The sequence below is a fragment of the Protopterus annectens genome, chromosome 9.part0 (genome assembly GCF_019279795.1).
Source record: "Protopterus annectens isolate FY-2018-M chromosome 9.part0, PAN1.0, whole genome shotgun sequence".
NCBI classification, from domain to species: Eukaryota; Metazoa; Chordata; order Ceratodontiformes; family Protopteridae; genus Protopterus; species Protopterus annectens.
The window spans coordinates 966324205-966346836 of NC_056743.1; the positions used below are offsets into that span (position 1 = coordinate 966324205).

The 22632-nt window shown below is 42.4% G+C and overlaps 1 protein-coding gene across 2 annotated transcripts in view; it reads left to right on the top strand.

Moving 5' to 3' along the window:
* Positions 1 to 22632, top strand: part of RASEF (RAS and EF-hand domain containing) — a 1118741-nt gene that overhangs the window by 539682 nt on the left and 556427 nt on the right. For both annotated transcript variants that reach the window (XM_044083709.1, XM_044083708.1), the window contains exons 10-11: positions 4715 to 4952; positions 19250 to 19387. In XM_044083709.1, the coding sequence (XP_043939644.1) occupies positions 4715 to 4952; positions 19250 to 19387 (376 nt within the window). The remainder of the gene's footprint in view (positions 1 to 4714; positions 4953 to 19249; positions 19388 to 22632) is intronic.

Here is a 22632-nt window from a genome sequence, read left to right on the forward strand (position 1 = left end):
TCTTTAAGTGGGATTCTTCTCAAGTGTCTGATATTCAGAGAAGCTATTATGAGTTGCTTCAGGTGGATATTCCTATACCATTGGCAGTTCCTCCTGTGTTGGCTGCCTTGTTGGATGCTTTCATTGCTGCTTCCATAGTCTGCTGATTCTCAGTCTCCTGCTCCTAAGAAACCTGATAGGTTCTAGAAGGTCCCCGAGGATTCTCTATTTTTATTTAAATATCCTTCTACTGAAGCTGCTGTGGTGTTGGTCTCTTTTGACAAACCTAAATTTTTGCCCTCTTCTAGTCTTTTGCCTTCTGATATGGATAGCAGGACAATGGAGAGGATTTGCAAGAAAGTTTATAGTGCTTTTGCTTTGGCCTTTTTGGCATTTAAATATCAGACCCACACGACCAGGTATGCTGTGGCCTTGATTGCGCAAGCTTGTCAGATTATCTCTACCGTCCCTGATTCTGATGGCAAATCCTATGCCTTATCTTTTTTAGGTTCTGCTTCTCAAGTGGCTCGCTACTGTATTAAGTGTAGTTATGATGATGCTAACACATTTTGTAGGGTTGCACCTTTTGGGTCCATTATGAAGCATTATTCTTGACTTCATCTCCAGTTTTTTTTCCTGAGGGCATTAAGGCCAAGTTTTTGGATGCTCCTTTGGATAATACTCATTTTTTAGGGACTGCTGTTGCTGCTGACTTGTTTAAGTCTCTTCAACAGAAAGGCAAACCTTAAGCATATTTTTGTCTCTTCTATCCTAAAGTTCCAGAAGAAATACCCTTCTAGATCTGCTTTTGTAGGCAGGCAACCTAGCCACGCCTCTAAGGGCAGGAAGGGTGGGAGATGGACCCCCTCTACTAAGGCTTCACAGTTTTCTTTGACCCAGAAGCCTCCTTTATCTGATAAGTGTGCTTCTCTTTGACAGTTTGATCCCCATCCTCCGCCTTTAGACCAGGTTCCTTTGTCCCTTCGAATCTCCCTTTGTCTTCCAAATTGGCATGTCATTAGTTAGGTTAGTTCATGGTATGGAAATCTCTCCCTCCTTTTTCTGGGATTCCTCAACCTCCTCTAGAGCAACTTCCTCATTTCCCAGGGGTTCTAGGGTCCCTGTTGGACCAAAGGGACCATTCAGTCTGTCCCTCCTTCCCAAATGGGACAGGGTTTTTAATTCCAGGATGTTCCTGGTTCCTTGGAAGGAGGGCACTTGAAGATCTATTTTGGATCTTTCCCAGCTCCAACACCTTTCCCGAGCTCCCTTCTTTTTGGATGCTTACTCTTCAAACTCTGTTTCCTCTTTTATTACCCCTGGCTTTTCTGGTGTCCTTGGATCTGAAAGATACCTTCATATCCCTCTTCACCCACTCTTCAGGAAATGTTTAAGTTTTTCTGTGTCTTCCTCTCATTTTCAGTTCTCTGCTTTGCCCTTTGGCCTCTCTACTGCCCCAAGGTTATTCATAAAATGCTTAGCTCCTGTGATTGCCTTCTGCAGGCTCCAAGGCGTTCAGATTTTTCTTTATCTAGATGACCTGTTGCTTCAGGTGCCTTTTCCCAGTCGATTGTTGCAGGATCTGCAGTTCAGCATCTCTCGTCTTTGAAGTCTGGGGTTTACTAACAAATTCCAGAAGTCCATCCTGACTCCCTCTCAGGATCATTCATGTCTGGGTTGCAGGACTCAGACTGTGCCAATTTTGGCCTCTTACACCTTCAAAGGTATTGTCGTTGACAGCCTTCTTTCAGTCTCTTCTTTCCCTGACTCTGCCATGCCAGCCAGGGAGTTTCTTCAGGCCCTGGGGTTCATGAGCTGTCCTATTCCAATGTTTACTTTTGCCAGACTGCATATGTGGAAGCTTCAGTGGTAACTCAAGTTGGTCTGGCTGCAGCGTTGTCATCCTCTGAATTTCAGTGTACCTTTCCTTCTCTGTCTCAAGAAAGAATTTGAGTGGTGTATTTGACAGTTTGCTTTCAACCCAGGCCGGTCCTTTCAGCTTTCAGTCCCTTCTCAGGAGCTGTTCACCAATGCCTTGGACATTGGGTGGAGGACATCTCTTGTTCACCTGAAAGTTCAGGGTCTTTGGCCTCTCTATCAGAAGTCAGACCATATCAGCATCAGAGATGAGGGCTCTGATAGTGGCCCTTCAGGCTTTTTACCCCATGTTCTCTACAGGCCCCTTGAAGGTTTAAACAGACAACATTACAGTGATGTAGTATGTCCTCAACCGGGGGGGGGGTTACAAAATCTTACTTCCTCTGCAGGATGGCGCATCAGGCTTCGGATGTGGCTCTTCGTTATCAGTTAACTCTTCAGGTAGTATGCATTCCTTCAGAGCACAGTCTTATGCCAGACTCTCTCAGCAGGTCCAGAACACAGGCTCATGAATGGATGCTTCACAGAGACATGTTTCTGGACATTGTCCATCAGTGGGGTATTCCTCGCGTAGATCTTTTTGCATCCCCTCTGAACAGGCAGTTTCCTCTCTTCTGTTTCAGAGCGCCATGCCATCTGGCCTGGAAGACAGATGCCCTTTCCTTGGAAGGGGAGGTTTCTTTATGCTTTCCCTCCTATTGAACTATATCCAAGAGTCCTGCAGAAGATTCAGCTGGACTCCCCAAATATCTTGCTAATGGACACCCTTATGGTCGATACAGCACTGGTTCCCCCTCTTAATGCATCTGGCTAGGGCAATCCTCACAGGTTACCTCACTGGTTGGATCTCCTTACACAGGACAAGCGGTCTCTTACCCAGCTCCACTTATCCAATTTGCCACTGACATTGTGGGTGATAGGGTTTTGATCCCTTTCAAGCACCTCTTGGCACCTCTTTTATGAGGACATGCTCTGGGTTTTACAGGTGGCAAGGAATCCCTCAACCAGAAAGTCTTGTATGTCCAAATGGAAAAGATTTTCGGTCTGGTGCTATGCTTGTAACCAAGACCCTTTTTCAGGGCTATCCCTCTGTTCCTCTTTCATTTATGTGAGTTGCTCCAGTCTGGCTTGGCCTATTCGTCTGTGAAGGCCCATTTGTCAGCCAATTCTGCTTATGTGCCCTTGAATCCTTTTTTGACTTCTTGTTTTGAGGTCAAACAATTTCTTAAAGGTGTCCTGCATATTAGGCCTCCAAGAAAACCTATTCCTCTTCCTTGGGACCTTAATTTTGTTTTGGAAAAATTGACTCTGGCTCCTTTTGAGCTCACAGATTCTGCTTATTTGCAGCATTCTACCTGGAAGACTGTTTTGTTGCTGGCTCTTACTTCTGCTCGGAGGGTTTCTGAGCTCCAGGCTCTTATAGCCATTCCTCCTTTTTTGTTTTTTCACAGGGACATGGTGTCCCTTCGTGCTAATCCTTCTTTTATGCCCAAGGTGGTTAATGAGTTGTTCTTAAATCAGTTGGTACAACTCACTTCCTTTTTCACTTCTCCTCAGTCTGCTGCTGAGAGGATCTTGCATACCTTGGATTTGCACAAACAGCTCCAGTGCTTTTTGGATAAAACTGGAACTATTCGTAAGTATGATTTTTGTTTCCTGTCATCCCAGGTCTTTGGATTTGACAGCTTCTATGTAAACCATCTCCTCCTGGATATCTAAGGCCGTTCCTTTTTGGGGTTTTTTTTTCATCAGCAAGTCTGTCTGCTTCTGTTAGACCTCATTCTGCTGTGGATGTTGCCTATTCTGGTGCTTTCCTCAAGGGGATGGACACCAATTATTTCCTTGAAGGTGCTACTTGGACTTCAGTGCATATCTTTGCTAGGCATTATAAGCTGTGGATATGGTTTTGCCGAAACCATTTTATGTGGGTTTGTTGAGGGCTCTTCTCAGCCTTCCACCTGAGATTCTGTTTCTTGAGCTTTTTTACTCTCCCTTATTTAAGGAACACTGGAACAGTGATATAGAAGGACATAGTACAGTTGTGTAAAATCTTACCATAACAGTAGATTTCCTTCTCTTTGGTGTTGCAGTATTCACTCCGTCCCACTTAACCCCCTCTTGTTTGTTCTGCATTTTTTGCTTCTGGAAATGCATGGACTCCTTTGACCTATCTTCTGGGGCAATTCAATTCTGGGTAGTTGCATCTGTATGTCCCTTTTATGCCTACATTCTTTCCAGGGAACATAAATGTGATGTACAGCACAAATAAGATCTCTTTTATGCTCATCTATACTGGTCGAGTGACTGGCTTCCTGGGGCAGGACATCTCTTTTTAAAGAATACTGCAACAGTGAAGAGGAAGGCATCTATTGTTGTAGTAAGATTTTACTCAATTGTACTTTCCTAACAAAGGTGTACTTTATCTGGATTTTAATGCATCATCATTTTTGTATTGTCTCTAATACTGTGGTATGCCAAAAAGCAAATGAGTATTATCTATGCCTTTCATGTATGGATTTTCTTTGTATACTGCCTGAGTAGATTTATTTCAGAGTGTACTTTATGATGGCATTTCAGATTAGCAAGATAGAAGTATGCACAAGTTGATACCAGAGATGCTTCTTGTGTAGAGCTTAATAAAGTATGTAGCAGAAATCCTATTTTAAAAGATATGAACCTTGAAAGTAAATGTGACTTAGCAGTGTACTTGAAACAGTTTTGATCCTCTGTCAACCCAACTGTGTACTACAAAGATCAGTAGCAAGACTACATTTACCATGTGGCACAGAGGTGTTTTAAAAGCTTTTCCTTAAATTATGTTGCCTAGATGTTAATTATTCTGTTTTTTTTCTATTAGGTCCCCTCATTTTCCCATCATTGATGATGACTATGAGTCTTTAGCCCTGTGTGATCCCATAATGTGCCGAATCAGCTGTGAGGTTGAAAGCTTGAATGAAAGCTGTTTTGACAGTGGTCTGTCTACATTGAGAGACTCCAATGACTGTGACTCAGATACAGAATACAGACATCCCAGGAACTACAAAATACCACACAGTATGCAGGATAACTATGGAGGAGATGCCTCTGATACAGATGTAAGCAGTCAGTAAAGTTTTCTGTTTTATTTTTTTAAACTGAAGTCTTCAGTGTACCAAGGTGATACTTCAGCTCATCCATGCACATTGTCTGACCCCCGTCACACGCACCTACAGAAAATTAGCATCGTCCATCTAATTCCTTTTAGCATATTTGACATTGTACATATTACTTCGTTCATTTGCATTTTAACAGTAACTTAAAAAATGCTCCCAGTTTAAAAATCTGTTTTACAGCTTTTTTCAGTGATAAGCAGGTTATCGTTTGTGTGCTTCTCTCTCCTTAGCTGTGACATATTGAATTGAATTCATGCAGTTTTATGCATGGCCTACAAAGGCAGAACAATCAGTTTTACATAATTAACACTTCATCTTGATAACCATGTAATTCGATAAGTGATAAATGTCTGCAGAAAAATTGAAGACTTTCTTGTTTTGACACAACTTCACTGGTTTTATTTACTGCATCTGTATTCTGAAGTATGTTCATACTGTGAGTCCGTTATCTGCAGAACAGATATTTTTAAGAGAGAAAATGTCCCAGTTTTGTACTTTTAAACAGCCAATAAGTGTAACCAAGGCTTGTTTATACAGTGAGACTGGTTTGCCAGTATAATAGAACTACTCTGGGTGCAACTGACAAGTTAGCAAGACACCCATCCAGGTTATAGCCAGCAATAGACCCCCCCCCCGCATGACTTGGGACACCCGCTCCTCCTACCTAGACCTACTTGACTCCATCAAGGTACCCCCTAACACCCTGATCCTTGGTGACTTCAACTACCCCACCATAAACTGGGTGAACTTGACCTCATCAGTTCTAATACACTAGAGCAGCTTGTCTCATCCCCCACAAGGGGAGATAACATTCTGGACTTGGTTCTCACCAACATGGGCAACCGCTGAACCACTCCCATAGTAGGTTCTTCCCTGGTGAGATCAGATCATCGGTCTGTCTCATTTGAAGTTTCTGTCTCACCCCCCCCCCCCCCCCCAGCCATAACCAGGCTAAAAAACTTCTCAAAGGCTAACTACAACCTCCTAATTGTGGGTATCAGTAACTTCACACCACCGCCCCCTCAGAAGGTGCAGGTAGCTTTGCTGAACAGTACGTCAATACAGTATACAAGCACCTGTACAACTGCATGGACTCAGCCATACCCAGCAGAACTTAAACCTGCTCCTCAAGGAAACACAAATCTGTCTAGTGGACACCCTCTAGCAACAGGCTTTACAACAAAAGAAAGAAAATGTTGTCCAAAGGTAAAAAGGAACAAATTACAAATTGGAAAACTCCCTCCTTAGCCTCAACAAGCAAATTAGATCATTAGTGAAAACCTCCAAATCCAATTATGAATCAAAACTAGCCTCGAGACAAAGAGAAACCACAAAGCCTTCTTCACTTACATCAGGAACCTCCATGGCAAAGCCCAAGTTTGTTCCAAATTGGTACTTAATGGTGCCACTTAAACTGATCCTGTTGACTTAGCCAACCTGCTAGCAGATAGGTTCAGCACAACCCCCCCCCCCAAAGGTCCATTCGACATCCCCAATACTTGTCCCGCACCTCACATCTCCGCAGATTGTGTTAAAGGCCCTATCCAAGGCAAAGAACACAGCTTCCATGGGACCTGATAATATCTCAGGCTGTATTCTGCCCTATCTCCAGCAAGAACTAGCTTCACCATTGAGCACCCTGTTAAACCACAGCCGAAGGGTAGGCTTCATTCCAGAGTGGAGAACTGCCATTGTCATCTCCTTGCACAAAGGTGGTGCCACTATGGACCCTGGAAACTGTTGCCCCATTAGCTCGATATGCTGATCTGTAAAGTCATAGAGCGTATTATTATGGATCTCATAAGCAAGGACATAGTCTGTCTCCAAGTACTTGACCCCACCCATTTCAGATTTGTCAAAGGCAGATCTTGCCTGTTGAAACTGGTACTTCTCAGAGGTCCAGACAAAGACAAAAAGGCCTGTGGCTGACCAAATTTGCGGATGACTGTAAATTGGGTGCGGTCATTGACTCCCCAAACGATGTTAACATACTGCAAGAGGGTCTCACAGCAACAAATGACTGGTGCCAAAGTCACGGTCTTAAGTTAAACACAAAAAAAGTATTATCATACCATTTCGCAAAAACACGACCCCTACTGATTGCCACTTCAGCGGCAACCCCGTAAGCACACAACCTGTGGCGAGAGACCTGGGTAGACAGATTGACAAAAATTTCACATTTGACCATCATGTAGCAGCAGTGGTCAGAAAAGCATTTTACTTGGCTCATTTCATAAGTAAAGAGATTGCATCCAGAAAAAGGACATTATTACCTCTCTGTACTCCTCTGTCATTAGGCCAGTAATTGAGTATAACACCCCATTTGGTATGTACCTCTCCAAACACCTACACTAACTGAAAAAGCCACAGAAATACCTAACTGAAAAGGCCACATAAATACCTCACAAAGAGAGTCCATGGCCTCTAACATATGTCCTATGCAGGCAGACTGAAATCACTATCACTCTATTCGGTATCGTACGTATTGCTCAGAAGTGATCTGTGTCTCAACTATAAGGCAATCTCAGACCCTGCCCTTCTAGTGATTTTCCGTATCCGTAAGTCTAACTCCTCGCTTATTACCCACTGGAAAGGCTTAAATCAATATGTGACATCAACAAAACCTGTTATTGAGATAGGTTTGTCTTCCAGATACTGTCCCATCTCTGGAATAGACTTCCCATACACATCAAACAGATTACCTTGCTGACCCTCTTCAAGCAGATTACCTTGCTGACCCTCTTCAAGCGCAACCTTAATGAGTGGATGGGAAACCACAAATTTTTCCCAGGGGTTCCACCTGTGTCCCTCGTTGACAGGGGTGACAGGTGCTGACTGAGGTTCCTTTTTTGGGGATGAACTCTTGGCTAGGTATGTAAGGGCCCCAGGACCGTTAGCGTAATAACCTCCTATGATCCTATGTAAGTATAAACATCTGACTATAAAAAGAATAAACACAAGCATAAATAAGGTGGGCTGGCCTTCCCTTTTATGTGGGGGCAGTATATATATTTCATTTCTTTATGCATGTATTTTTTGTTATAATGCCATACCTGCAGACACTGCATGTGAGAATTTTTTTGATAATGTGTGCAGGAAGAATAGACTTTGCTGCAAGAACTGTTGAAGGTTTTAGGTCCAGTTCCAAAAGACTTGCTCTCAATGTAATTTGAGCAGGTGTTTTGGAATCTGGTCCCTGTAGTAAGCCCATTTATAAGTAGGTAAGTCACTTACACTGAGAGCAAGTTTTCGGAATCAGGGCAGATTTGCACTGAGAGCAACTCTTGAAATCTAGCCCATTATCTTTAAATGTGATATGATTCTTTTGTATTTTCTGTTGCTGTAGTGTTTCTGCTATTTTAAGTTTGTCATCAGTAATTCTAAAATCTCATTTACTGACCTGAATTAACAACCTCTTTTTGTAGTTAATTTTGAGAAATGTGAAACCACCCTGTTCCTGTGGATAATTCAAATCCCCAGAGGTGCTGTGAGTTGTAACATGTAAGGCAAGACACTGTCTTGGTTATAATGTTTTGCTAAACGTATTGTTGGGTGAACAGTCATATCCCAGCTTTGCTGAAAAGTTAATTGTGACCTGTAAACCTCTTTAGTGACTCTTGAAACTGAAACTAGAACACTAGACAACTGTATGTGCAAAGCTAAGCTGCTGTTATTTCCTACCATGTAAAGTGACCTTATTTCAGCTTGCTTCTAGGAATGTGACAAAAATGTAGATTTTTGTTATGTAAAATAGCCTGGTCTGTTTAGTAGGCAGACATCGTATTATCAATGCACTGTTGATGGCATGTGATAATGCAGTTCCTGTTGCGTTGGATGAAGTTGCTTCAGTCAGTCCTAGGGCTGCAGTATGACTAGAACTATGGTTTGATTGTGAATTGAGATCAGCTTACACTGTAGCCTACTCAATGAAGTAAAAATGGGATTTATCTTGCATGCTCACAGATAGATTTGTTCTGATGAGGATTATTGCTGTGTACCAGGCAGAGGTCTTGCAGAAGGACATGTTTATGTCTAAAGAGACCACTCCTGCATCATATCATACAGATGCACTCTTTTGCGAGGTTTATGGGTAATGCAGCCCTGCCTGTTTGAGTACGCATATATTTGTTTCCTCTGAAGAGTATGACAATTTTGCTTGCTTTTTTGCAGACAAAATTTCCTCGAAGCGATCCTTTCCTCAGTCTTCAACCATTGGACATGGCAGATTTTCCATGGGGGTGATCCTGATTTATGATGGGCTGAGTTTGATTGTGTGGACCATGACGAGTTCATGAATGTAATTTTAGTAGTGTATGTAACCATTTGTACGTTTGATCCTGACCTCAACAAAGAGCTTGCTTCAGTTCACTATGACCTTTTATTCTTCAGATTTGATTACTTCTTTAGACTTTTGTATTTTGTCTTTATTTTGATTTTGATTTCTATTTTTGCTTTTATTTTTTTATTTTCTACATTCTAAATGACATTTGCACCAGTTATCCAGGATTTTCTGACCATTCCTTTTTTACACTGAATCTCCTGACAGATCTGAAGAAGCATAGGTGAAAGAGCTGAAACATCTGTAATCTGTTTATAACCTGCCACAAAGGACTCCTAGATATTAAAAACACCAGCAGGTGCAAACCGCACACTATGGTTTTCCCTACTCATCTGGTCCATCACCATTTCTTCATTTTTGCATTTTGCAATTTGTTAGCTATCACTCATACATTTATTTGAATAGTTCATGTCCTCAAGGTCATTGTAAAAAAGTGTGAAAAAATAGATTACGTCTTGTAGAGCTATGGTGACCTGACGCAGCTTGGCTGGATAGTGATGCAACTATTGTTTAGGGACATGAGCACAATTTGCCCCACTTAGATGGTTATTAGACACTTAGCTGTATAACGATAGTTGTTTTAAGATAAAGGTTTGTATAGTACTGCTGACACATTTTAGTTTGGATTATGTTCTCTGTTAGTGGTCACCACGGCCTTTTCTTCTCTAGTCCCTTTTTTTAGTCCTTTCTCCTCATGCATTATTTCTCCTAGATATTGTTAGGTTCAGCTGAACAATGCTAACTCCATTGGGCGGATCTTCTATTATGGCATGTTCACACTTTCCCAACTGCACAGCACACAGATCTGTAGGCATTATTGGGCGACCTATCTTAGTCTCCCTAGTGCACCCTTAACCAGTCCCTTACGTCTTCTACTTGTCTCTAATCCAGCCCACTTTCGTTTTTTGTAATCTAGCCCCAGCTCTACTACTCCTTAGTCCTCCAATCCCAGTGTTTCCTAGTCAGCCTTGCCACACATGCACCCTTTATTTTGATTCACTTAGTTTTATTAGTCTTATTGGTATTTTTATTGGCATTTAGTTTTCATTTTTATTTTTACAGTGTTTTATTTATAGTTATTTCATTTTAGTATTCAGTTTTTACATTTGCTCACCTTAGTGACACCAGCGCCCCTCTTCTGCAACAAGATACAGTTCTCATAATAAAGCCCCCATATCCCAAGCTCTGGCTTTATTTATTTATTAATTTATGTATTTGTTTATTAATCTTTGTTCCCCACAAAAAAGCCCTGGTATAATAACCAGGTTGCGGCAATTCTCCTTATAGGCACTAGTAGCGGGTTTGCTTAGGTATTAACTTTTAGTTTAGTCTGTTATTCTTATAACCACATCCGCACTAATTGGTGGTGCTAGTGCTCGCACACAGCATTGTACAAACAAGTTATATTTTTTGTCTCCTTCCAAACAGCCTCCATTTTAGAATTATTTCAGAATTAATTTAAAATCATTTAAAAGGAACTACGAGCTAAAAAGCCAGTCATTCCCCCTATACACCATGTTATCTACTGGCCACTCTTATGGCCCAGTCACGCTCCATCTTTTCTCTTCCTCATTTGCATGTCCCCCCGCAGTTGGTTTAGCTAGTGCTCACACTCCATAGGCCGATTCTCCAGCACCCTGTTCTTATCTTTAAATAATTTCCTTGCTCCTCATTGGTTAGGCCCTTGTCCCTTTGGCCCTATCAGATAAACACTCCTTTTGTTTTTATTCTAATACAGATCACTATTGTATTTTGTTAACTTATGTATAAATAAGAGAGGAAATTCTAAAATGTAAGGCAACTACAGTGCACATCGGTCAGAAGGAATGGTTTAATAAACGCTACTATTCGGAAAAGAAAGACTCTGCAGTTCTCTACATCTTTATATAAAATGTTTGTTTTTGCTTGAAATTTTAAGACTGCTCACTTTGCTTTTGCTTCTTTTGAGGAATGTTTTTTTTCCATCTGTGTTAAAGGAGGCCTTGATAAATGTGATCCTCAGGAAGTTGTTTTTGGATGACAACTTTCTGCAAAATTGTTGCCCTAAGCTGAACCTTCCATTTATTGGGATGGTCATCAAGAAGGTGGTCTGTGCACTTTTATACACATTTAGCAACTCATGGCTTGGCAGGTCCTTGTTAGTCATCTGGCTTTTAATGAAAGCACAGTAAAGAGACTTCCCTCATTAGAGTAGTAAATGATTCCCTGCTAGTGAAAGATTAACCGAAGTAGTTCAACATGATTCTTCTTGATCCCTCAGCTGTTTTTGACACTGTGGATCAATGGGATCCCTAGCTACTGCTTGAAGCTGCATTTTGGGTTATATGTTACGGTACCTGAGTGTTTTTTCTTATCTTTTTGAATGCACCCAGCTCAAGGTAGCTGGCTTAGAGATTTTGAGCCTCTACCTGCTGGAATGCAGTGTGCCTCAGGGGTCAGGTACTGTTTATTCAGTCTTTTCATTCAAACTTGTGAGTCCTCCAGCCACTTGTCACATCCGACTCTGCAGCATCAGTGCTTCAGCTATGAGCCATTTTAAGAAAACTGTTCCATAATGCACCACTTGTTTTTGTTACCTTGGGGTCTTATCTGCTACCTTAGCGAAATGCTGTGATCACTTTACAGCTACGTGCTTCACCTTAATACTGTTTAATTGTTACACAGTTCTAGTTGTTTTCTCCCTGTGCAGGGTTTTCTGGTTGTTAGTGTTAACTCCTATATTGAATCTTCTTTTTCTTTGAAATAGCCCCTTTTGTATGGTGGTTCTTCCTTCTCCATTATTGAGTTTTTTTTCTTAAAATTAAAATATAGATTAATATTTAGATATTGTAGTTAGTTGGGTTTCCTTTTTAAGGTTGCAGTTTTAGAAAATTAGTAGTTCTTAGTAACTTTGTGTGTGTGTCTTTGCACTTCAGTCACTTTATTAAGCGGTATTGTACCTTATAAATATTAGTTTTATGTATTGTGTTACACATATTAGACTTATTCATGTGTTAGTACATATTTGATATTAGATATTCGTGTTTCTACTGTTATGGAGAAGCAATCCAGCTTAAAAAAAGTGTTCCATGAATAGACAAAATCCCTGCCATAACATCTTCATGATGTGTATGGTTTGTTTTGGGGCTCCCCATTTTATTTGTCAGCTGTAAGTTTGTGCAGTGTTTGGGCCAAGAGCCTTGGCAGAGCCAAGGAACACATTTCTGCTCAAGGGTTTCCTCCCTCTTAAATCCAGAAGTAACTGAGTCAAAGAAAACATCAGAGAAGTCTTCTAAGCACAAAGATTCGGATCCAAAAAAAGAGACATGCTGAAATGTTTGCTCCAACCTCGGCTCTAAAAGTTCTGATGCTTGAAGAGCACAGAGCCCACACGCCAACTTTCACCCCACCCCCAGATCTGGAACACTTGGCTCCCATCACTATACAGGACTCCCCTAAGAAGTTGCCAACTTCTGAAAAATTGTATCAGCACCCCCACCCTATCTAGACCTTCCTTGGTGTTTTCTGTCAGGCACTTCTGTTCTTACAGGAGTGTTTTGGAGGTTGATTTGGACCATTTGATGTAGAAAAAAATTCTGAAGATATAGTTAGGGATGGGGTCATTCCATCTCCTTTCAGCATCAAAGGTGGTTGGATCTGCCCAGATGCCCCAATTTTAGTTCCTTCATCAGTCCGACTTTCAGCTCTGGTCATTTTGTAACTGATAATGTCCTGTTTACTTGCTGCAATATAGGCATCTCCTGCCATCAGCCAGTATACAAACGTTTTATACTACTCTAGGGTTTGTGGGATGTCACACGTAGGCTGCAGTGGGACGTAGGTCATAAAAGCAACATACGCACATACCATCCTCAGAACTTTTCTGGCTCCAATCAGAATGCCATTCCAACCGACGGACTGATCATTTCAGTGATTGCGACTTCAGCTTTTTCCAGATAAGTGCCCTGTTGGGGAATATTTTCCCTCTACTACTGTTTTGGTTATGTCATCTAAGAAGGACAAGTGCCAGTGTGGAAGACAAATTCCACATAAGGACAGTCATCTACAGCATCTCTTTTGTTTAGGGCCTAGTCATGACCATAAGTCTGATAGCATTTGCCAGTTCTTCATACCCAAGACCCTTAGAAAAGCAGGCTGTCTTCTCTTACTATCTATTTAGAGAACAAACAGCTTAAGTTGTTGGCTAAGCTTATGGAAGATTCCTCGGAGTCCAACACAGAGCCATTGAAGCATAAGGCCAAGAAACCCTGGCCTGCAGCTTCCTCTGCACCTCCTGTCAGATGTTTCTCCCGAGGTGTTAGTCAGCCTGGAAGCATGTCCAACTTCAGGCATGGATTCACAGGCTGAGCCCAGTCCTGAGGCTGTTTTAACTTTGACTTTGGAGGTAGAGCAGATGTCTGATCAGGATGTCGTGGAGAAACCTAAGCTTGAAAGCACAGAGGGTCCTGGGGGGGGGGGGGGGTGCCGTGAACTCTAGTGAGAGAAGAAATTAACTCGGATACTTTTGAATGCAGGCCTTCGTCCGGTCCTCCAGCATTGCATATGATTGTTTCTCCTGCAAAGAAAAAACAAAAAACTAAGCATTTGTCCCTTGCTAAAGAAGCCTCTACAGATTGGCAGGCCTTTTCTTAAAGCTTGTTTTAGGCATTCATGGCACTCAAGCCATCTTCCTCTCAGCCTGCTCCTGCTCCTACTCTCCAACTTGCTCAGAAAAGTATGAAGAGGAATTTTTGGATTATTCAACACAAATTCCCACCCCTCAGGAATATGCTTCCCCTGAAGAGTTGTCAGTCAGTGCTGATTCCCCTATGGAAGAGATCATTTGGTGAAACTTCTGAAAATGGGGAACACTTTAAGTGGGACACCTCCTAAATTTCTGATGTCCAAAAAAAGATACCATCAACTTCTATAAGTTGATTTTCTTATCCCCTCTGCAGTTCCACCAGTGCATCCTGCATTTCTGGATGCCTTTCACAATGCTTCCCAAACCCCAGATTCCAAGAAGCCAGAGTTTCTACAAGGTCCGTGAGGATTCTGAATTCCTCTTTAGCTGTCCTGCTGTAGACCCAGTAGTTATTTCTGTAGCTACAGATAAACCATCTAGGATGCTTCCTTCTACCACCCTTCTCCCATCAGGCAAAGAGAGTAGAACCCTTGAGAGGGACAGCAGGTCTATACTTCAGTCTCCTTGGCTTTCAGGGCCATCAGTTTTCAGACACGTATGACTAAGTACTCCCTGTCTTGGGAGCTTCCTCCCAAGTGGCAAGATACTCCAATCAGTGCAGCTATGATGCTGTGGATGCTTGTGCCAGGGCAACTGCTACTGGCTCAGTTCTCAGAAGATTTTCCTGGCTTAGGTTGCAGCTCCCTCCTGGATGATTTCAAATCCAAATTAATGGATGCACCATTACATAATTCAGCATTATTTGGTCTGGCAGCAGCTTCTCTGAGTCCCTACAGGAAAAATAATAAGGAACTCAAGTGGTTGAAACACATCTTAGTTTCTCCTGTGCCCAGGTTTCATAGGAGTTTCCCATCTGAACCTGTTTTTGTCCATAGCCGCACTCAGCACTCCTCCAGTAAGTCTTCCAGAGGCGGCAAGAGACAACAGAAGCCTAGGGATTCGCAGGAACCCTCACAACAAAGTCATTCTTTTCCTGACAAAGCAAGGAGTCTGTGACTACCCTTCAGATGTCTCCCTTTCCCCTCTTTCTCATCAACTTTCAAACACCCACAGGGTCTAGGAAAACATCACCCAAGTCACCCAAGACACCTGAGTTCTTTCCATAATCAGAAGATACTTCATGGTTTGGCACTCCACCCCCACCCCACCCACATGGACATCCCTCAGGCCCCTGAGAGCAGCTGCCCACTTCCCAATGCCTTGGCAACAGGGCTCCATTCAAAAGGTTCCTCAAACCTCAAGAGGGAAAGGCTTTTATTCATAAATCTTCTTAGTGCCCAGAAGGGGTGGCCCCTGGAGACCAATACTGGATTTATCCCATCTTAACACCTTCTTGAAGGTTCCTTCCTTCAGAATGTTCATGCTACAAATTCTGTTTCCTCATGTCCTTCCACAAGGATACATGGCATCTCTGTATATAAAAGATGCTTACCTTCACATCCCCATTCACCCCACGTTCAGGAAATTCTTACATTTTTCTGTGGATTCCTGGCATTTTCATTTCTCTGCCTTGCCCTTTAGTCTTTCTACAGCTCTGGCTTTTGGGTATCCAGATTTTTCCATACCTGGACGACCTGCTCTTACAGGCTCCAACTTCCCACAAGCTACTCCAAAATCTGGAGATCATCATTTCCCTCCTTGGAAAACTGGGATTCACCATCAACTTCAGGAAGTCAGTCCTCACCCCTTCACAGGACCACATTTTCCTGAGTTGTCGAACCCAGACAGACATAATGAGAGTGTCACTTCTACCTCAGAAGGTGCAGGACCTTTGGTTCTTTCACTCCCTCCTCCCCTTGACTCGCATCAAGGCCAGGGAGTTCCTAAGGGTGCTGGGATTCATGGCTTTAACCATTCTCATGGTGCTAGTGGAAAAACTCCACATGAGAAATTCCAATGGTTCCTCATATCTGTTTGGACCCAGTATTCTCACCCATTAGAATACAAAGTCCCCCTCATTCCACGTCTAAAGAGGAAACTGCTCTGGTGGATGCACCAGATAGCCCTAAATCTAGGACTACCTCTGTATCCTCTCACATCAGTCCTAGAACTCTACACAGATGCATCAGACGTGGGCTGTGGATCAGCTTTGGGCAAATGTACAGTTCAGGGAATTCGGTCTCCCACCCAGAAAACAGAACACATCAACATCAGGGAAATACAAGCATTGCTCCTAGCTCTACAAGCATTTCACCACCTTCTTTGTCCAGACCATCTCCATCTGTTCACAGACGAACATGACAGCCCTCTTGTATGTGAACAAGTGGGGGGAGGGGGGGCAAATCCTATCTCCTGTGCAGGTTGGCTGTTTAGGTATAGGAATTTCTTGGCCAATGCCACATAACTATTCAGGCAGTGTACATTGCCTCCAACTGGAATCTCATGGCAAACTCCTTGAGCAGATCCCTGACTCAATCCCACAAATGGATGCTTCACAGGGATGTGTTCCTGGACATAGTCCAAAAATGGTGTATTGCTCAAATAGATTTATTTGCCTCCCCTGAACAGATAACTTCCAAAATTCTGTGCTGGAGTCCCAGGTTCTCTGGTTTGGAAGGTAGACACCCTTTCCTTTTCTTGGAAGGGAATGTTTCTGTATGCATTCCCTCCCCTTCCTTAATGCCAAAGGTCCCTTTCAAGTGTCAACAAGACCAACCAAAATTCTTGCTGGTAACTCCCTTTTGGCCAAGACAGCACACTGGTTCCCCCTTCTTCTGGATTTAGCCAAGGGCCATCACCACAAGTTACCCCACAAGGTGGACCTTCACACAGAACAAAGGATCCCTGTTAACATCCACAGCTGTCAACACTACAGCTGATAATGTGGGTGATGGATTCCAATTCCCTTCAGACACCTACTCTGAGAGGACGTTCTCTGGGTTTTGCAGGAGGCCAGAAAACCGAAATACTAGAAATTCTTACATTTCCAAATGGAAGAGATTTTCAATCTGGTGTCTCTCTAAGAACAGAGACCCACTAACAGTGAGAATTACAGTGGGGCTGTCTTACTTGTGTGAATTGCTGTCTGCTGGCTTGGCTTATTCTTCTGTCAAAGCACACGTCAGCTGTTTCTGCTTGTCTGCTTCTGTCTCCCCCTCTAGCATCCATATTTGAGGTGAAACTTTTCCTTAAGGACGTGCTTCAAATTATGCCTCCCAGGAAACCTATTCCTCCTCCGTGGGAGCTTAATTTTGTTATAGAAAAATTGACCGCAGCCCCTTTTGAGCCCGCATTTTCGGCCTCCGTTAAGCATTGCTCTTGAAAAACTGTTTGATTACTGGCTTTAACTTCAGCTAGAAGGCTGTTGGAGCTGCAAGCCCTTATGGCTGTATCCCCCTTTCTGGTCTTTCATAAGGACAGGGTATCCTTGACAACAAATCCTTCTTTTATGCCAAAAATGGTTAATGGGTTATCCCTTAACCAGTCCATTCAGTTACCTACCTACCTATCTAACTTCTTCCCTTCTCCACAAAACCACAGCGAGAAGGTACTGCACTCCTTAGATGTACATAGACAAATTAGATTTTACCTGGACGAGACTAAAGCTATCAGAAAATCTGATCAGCTATTTGTGAACTTTCATCCCGGGGCTCTGGGTTTGCACATTTCCAAGCAGACGTTTTTCTTCTTGGATTTCAAAGACTATTTGCCTCTGTTACACTCTCCATGGAAGGAGCCTGTCATCACCTGTGAAAGCCCATTCTGCCAGGATTGTGGCTTCCAGTAAGGCATTCTTCAAGGGCTTAGATAACAGTGCCATACTTGAAGCAGCCTCCTGGTCTTTTATTCATAACTTTACCAAACACTACAAACTGGATGGCATCTCCATATCCAGAGATGGATTTGCTAAAGCCATTTTACATGGCTTCACTGAGAACTCCCCTGTTCCTCCTCCCTTCCTTCTTGAGCTTTGGCACTCTCTCTCAGGTTAAGAATACTTTAGCAAGTGAATAAAAGGACATAGAATAGTTGTGTAAAATCTTACCATAACCATAGATATCCTTCTCTTCACTACTGCAGTATTCTATCCCACCCTCCTTTCCCCTGATCTGTAGTTTTGCTTGGATGTAATGACTATTCATATCCTTAGTCTTGGCATTCCTACTGGGGCACTCATTTTTGAGGATGGTACGTGCATACTCTGCTTTTACGACGTCCCACATACCCTAGAGTAGTATAATACTTTTGAGTACTGGCCGACGTTTGGTCTTCTGGAGGGGGAGGCCCAGCTTAAGAATACTGTAGCAGTGAAGAGAAGGACATCTATGATTATGGTAAGATTTTACACAAGTATTCTTTCTACCCAGATCCTGTGGCTTTTGGGCAGATTTGCCCCATTACTTTGGTTCTGTGAGTCTTTGCTGTGACCCATTCAACCCTGGCATTCATAGAGTGGATGGAGTCTCCGAGCTGAATTTTCAGTATAGCGACTTTGGCTCCATCATCGGTGCCGCTGCCTTTGGCTCCATTAATACCCTCATTGGGACCTTCTTACTTCATGGCTTTGGGGGTCCCTCCAGCACCTGTGACAGCTTCTTTGAAGGGAGGACTGGATGTGACAGATGTAGCAGTATAGCTGGATCTGATGGTGGTGGGTTTGGCTTTTCAGGTGTTGAGAAGGATAATCATTTGTCTTAACAGAGTTAATCCATACGTGCCAGTGGATGCAGTTCCACCCCATGATCCTATCTCTATCTTGTTTTCTTCTTATCTGACATTCCTTTGTCACAGTCGTTTGATAAGCCTCAATCTATCTTCCCAAAAGCAGCTTTAGCCCTCTGTAGAATCAGGTGACATCTTCACTGACATACCCAAGAAGAGAACATGTATGAGGATGTAGACACCCTGTCAGAGTCCCCCACCTCAGACACCAGCTCAGAGGATGATGTATGTGCTCATATGTCTGTTAAAAAAAATCCCTTGCTTGAAAAGTTTTCATTTCACAGATGTGTCCTGGTCGAGGTACAGTTCTGGAAAGTTTTCTTTGCGCTTAACATAAGGTACCAAGAACTGAGTTTTACTTGAAATGTTGTAGATCTGACCGTCAAAACTGATATTATTCTGGTTCCTAAAATCAATGTATAATAGCTGTTTCTATCTTTAAACCCCCTCTCAAGTGCCTTAGAAAATCATTAAGAAAAGGAACAAAAGGAACGGCTACTAAAATGTTGTATCATTTAAAATGATGGTAAACTCCATAAAACCTTTTTGTTGCAGGTGTCTGAAATCCGAGATGATGAGACTTATATCCCGGAGAGCAGCAGTGCACTTTCTGAATGGAGCTCTTCACAGACAGTGGTTCATAGCAATTCTGGGGCCTCAGCACGGAAGTGTATTTCTGCAATTTCACCACAGGTAATATGGATTTAAAAAGGACAAAAATAAGTGCAGCAGGAGCTAATATACCCAAAATGCAAAAGCAAAGTCTTATGTGTGAAGACATTGTTGTAATATGAGCTAATGAAAATGCAGTAGTTGTAGAGAAGAAGTGTGAAGGAGTTTATATGAGGTCTTTTTTTGACTACTGAAGTGAAGTTTGCACAGTTTACTACAAGCAATTGCACCACCACATGGTAGAATCTAGCAGTAAAGTTAACAGTCAGTCAATATACTTCTTAAGACCACTACAGTCTTTTGACAAGATGTTACTGACCGGTAGCAATTACAGTAACTCTGCTGGAGACCCACTGTACACTTACTGTACCACAGAAATTTGGAGATCTGTACCCTGAACTCTTAGACAAATTAAAAACACTAAATCATTCAAAATCAGCTAAAGGAATGTCTGTTTGATACTTGCCTTTGATTATGCTCTGCTCCTGGCCAAGTCCTTACCCTAACTCTGCGTATAACTTCATGTAACTCAGACTTTTTAGTCACTCTAATTCATGTCCTTTTCTCTACTCTACTTTGTCTTCACCCCCCCCCATCAGCTTTTGCGTAACTCTCCTTGTCAGCTGTAACTCCCACAACTACTAATATATTTTAGAAACATACTGCTTATTGTATGTATAAACATCAATTTTGTAAATAATTTTAGCTGCTCTCTCTCTCTCTCTCTCTCTCTATATATATATATATATATATATATATATATATATATATATATATAATCTATACACACAACTTATAATGTTTTTAAATCTTCATGTGTTTCTGCAACATATTGTTTTAAGTATGTGTATGATGTCTTTCCATATCACTGCTGCATTATTCTTCACCAAAGGGATCTCCTGCCAAGGATAGCCAAATATCCAGCCATTATACCAAAGCCTTTAAATCTTATAGGTGCCATATGTCAAATACTTGGAACTTCTTTGCCATCAGTTCAAACACCATTATTGAATATCAGTATGAACACCCTTCTGCTGTACTGGGTTACCAAGCTGTCTTCAGATAAGTGCCCTGTTGGGGTTCCTTACCTGTTTTTTCTCAGTGTTGTTGTTACTTGTGTTCATGTCATCCAAGAAAGAAAAATGTCAGTGTGGGAAGCATATAACCCATAAAGACCATCACGACCAGTATCTATTGCCTAGGCACTTCCCTCAACCATAAGCAGTGCTGTGTCTGTCGAGCATTTGTCTCTGAGACCCTTCGTAGTCGCTTATCTTCCTTCTCCATATATCTCAAGAACCAAAGTCTTAAATTTTGTCTGAGAGTGCTGTGGCAGAATCCTAGCATCTCAAGGGACAGCTGTCTTCCAAGAAGAATGCCAGAAAGTCTAGGGCTGATCCTGTTGCTGTCTATACTCCACCAGACATCCCTCTAGAAGCTAGTAAAAGCCCTGAAGACCATCTGGTACTTGCATCAAGACTCCTCTGCGTTGACCCCCATCGGGTTGGCATGGATCCAAGCTCTCACACGTCCTCAGAGGCTTTTCAAAAGTCTGCTTCATATATTGAAGGGGAGCCATGGCTGATTTATTTCTGAGGGGCAAAGGGGGATTCCTCAAATCTTATTCTATGAAGAGATCATTGAATACTGCCAAGGAACTGAGCTGCCGAGGAGTGTTATGGCAAACATCCATCTTAAGAAATAGCAAAAAAATAAGCATATTCCCCCTATTGCTAAATATCCCTAATTTGAATGTCAAGATTTTATTCAAGGCTTGCTGAATGCCTTGATGGCCTTGAAGCCTCCTCAAAGGGTCTTAGTCCCATATCCTTCCTGGTCTTTCACACCTGTTAAAAAGGACAAGGGAACTGGATTCCTCAGATGAGGACTTAGATTCTGGGGAGGAATCCCTGCCTTACTCTTCTCAGATTTCTTTTCCTGTAGATTATGGCTTGGAAGAAAAGGATTCTTTGGACTCTGGATTCCCTCTCGGAAGAATTATCCATTGGGGATGCTCTTGCCAATACGATGGAGTACTTTAAGTGGGATCACTCCCAGAACTCTGACATCCAAATGAGATAATATGAGCTTCTACAGATGGAATCTCCTGAGCTGCCTGTAATTCTTCATGTATTGGTAGCTCTTTTGGGCACCTTCTCTGCTACTTCGTTTGCTCCTGACTCTCAGCGCCCAGCCCCTAAGAAACCTGATGGGGTTCTACAAAGTGCCTGAGGACTGTACATTTTTAAGTGTCCTTCTACTGACCCTTTTGTGGTTTCTGTCTCAACTGATAAGCCTTCTAAACTTCTGCCTTCCTCTAAGCTCCTTCCTTCTGTTAAGGATAGTAGAGCTATGCAAAGATTTGGTAGAAAAGTATATATTGCTGCCACCTTGTAAATTTGGGCTATTAATTACTAAACCCACATGGCCAGGTATGTCTTGGCTCTCCTTTTTCAAGAAGTTTGTGTCTGATCTTCCAAGCTGTTACAAGATGTTAACAAGTCTGAGAACTCCATAACATTCTAAAGGGTAAGGTAAGCTTCATCTCATTCGCTGCTTGGATCCACTTCTCAGGTCGCTTATCACTCCATAAAATTCAGTTAGGATGCGGCTGATGCCTCTTCCAAGGCTGCTGCCTTTGTTTGTGTTGAGGTGTTATCCTTGGCTTTGTCTTCAGGCTTTGCTCATCACATTAAAGCCAATCTTTTGAATGCTGCTGTGAGTAATAAACATCTTTTTGGGACAGCTACAGCTGGATCTGTTCATGTCCTTCCGGGAAAAGGGTAAGGCCATGCAGGACCTTGAGCATATTTTTGTCTCACCTGTACCCAAAATTCCAGAGGAATTACCCTTCTAAGTCTACCTTTGTCTGTAGGCAGACTCATCACCCCCCCAAAGGTAAGAAGGGGTCTAGGTGAATTCCTCTTGCTAAGTCCACTCAAACTCCTACTTCTAAAAAACCCTTCCTTTCAGGACAAGCCTGTCTGCGTTAGACATTTTGCTTCTTCTTCCCCTCGGCCAGGTCCTCTTGTCTCTCCCAAACTTGTAACAGATCAGCCCAGACTCTTGAGTGTTGTCTAGCATTCATCAATGGTATTTCATGATATGGAACCCCCCCCCCCCCTTTTCAGGCATTCCTGTCTCTTTCCGTAGAGATTTTGCTGTCCCTTTTGAATCAGGGCACCATTCAACCTGTTCCAGCCACCCAAGTGTGAAAGGGTTTTTACTCCATGATGTTTTTGGTCCCTCAAAAGGGAGGGGACTTG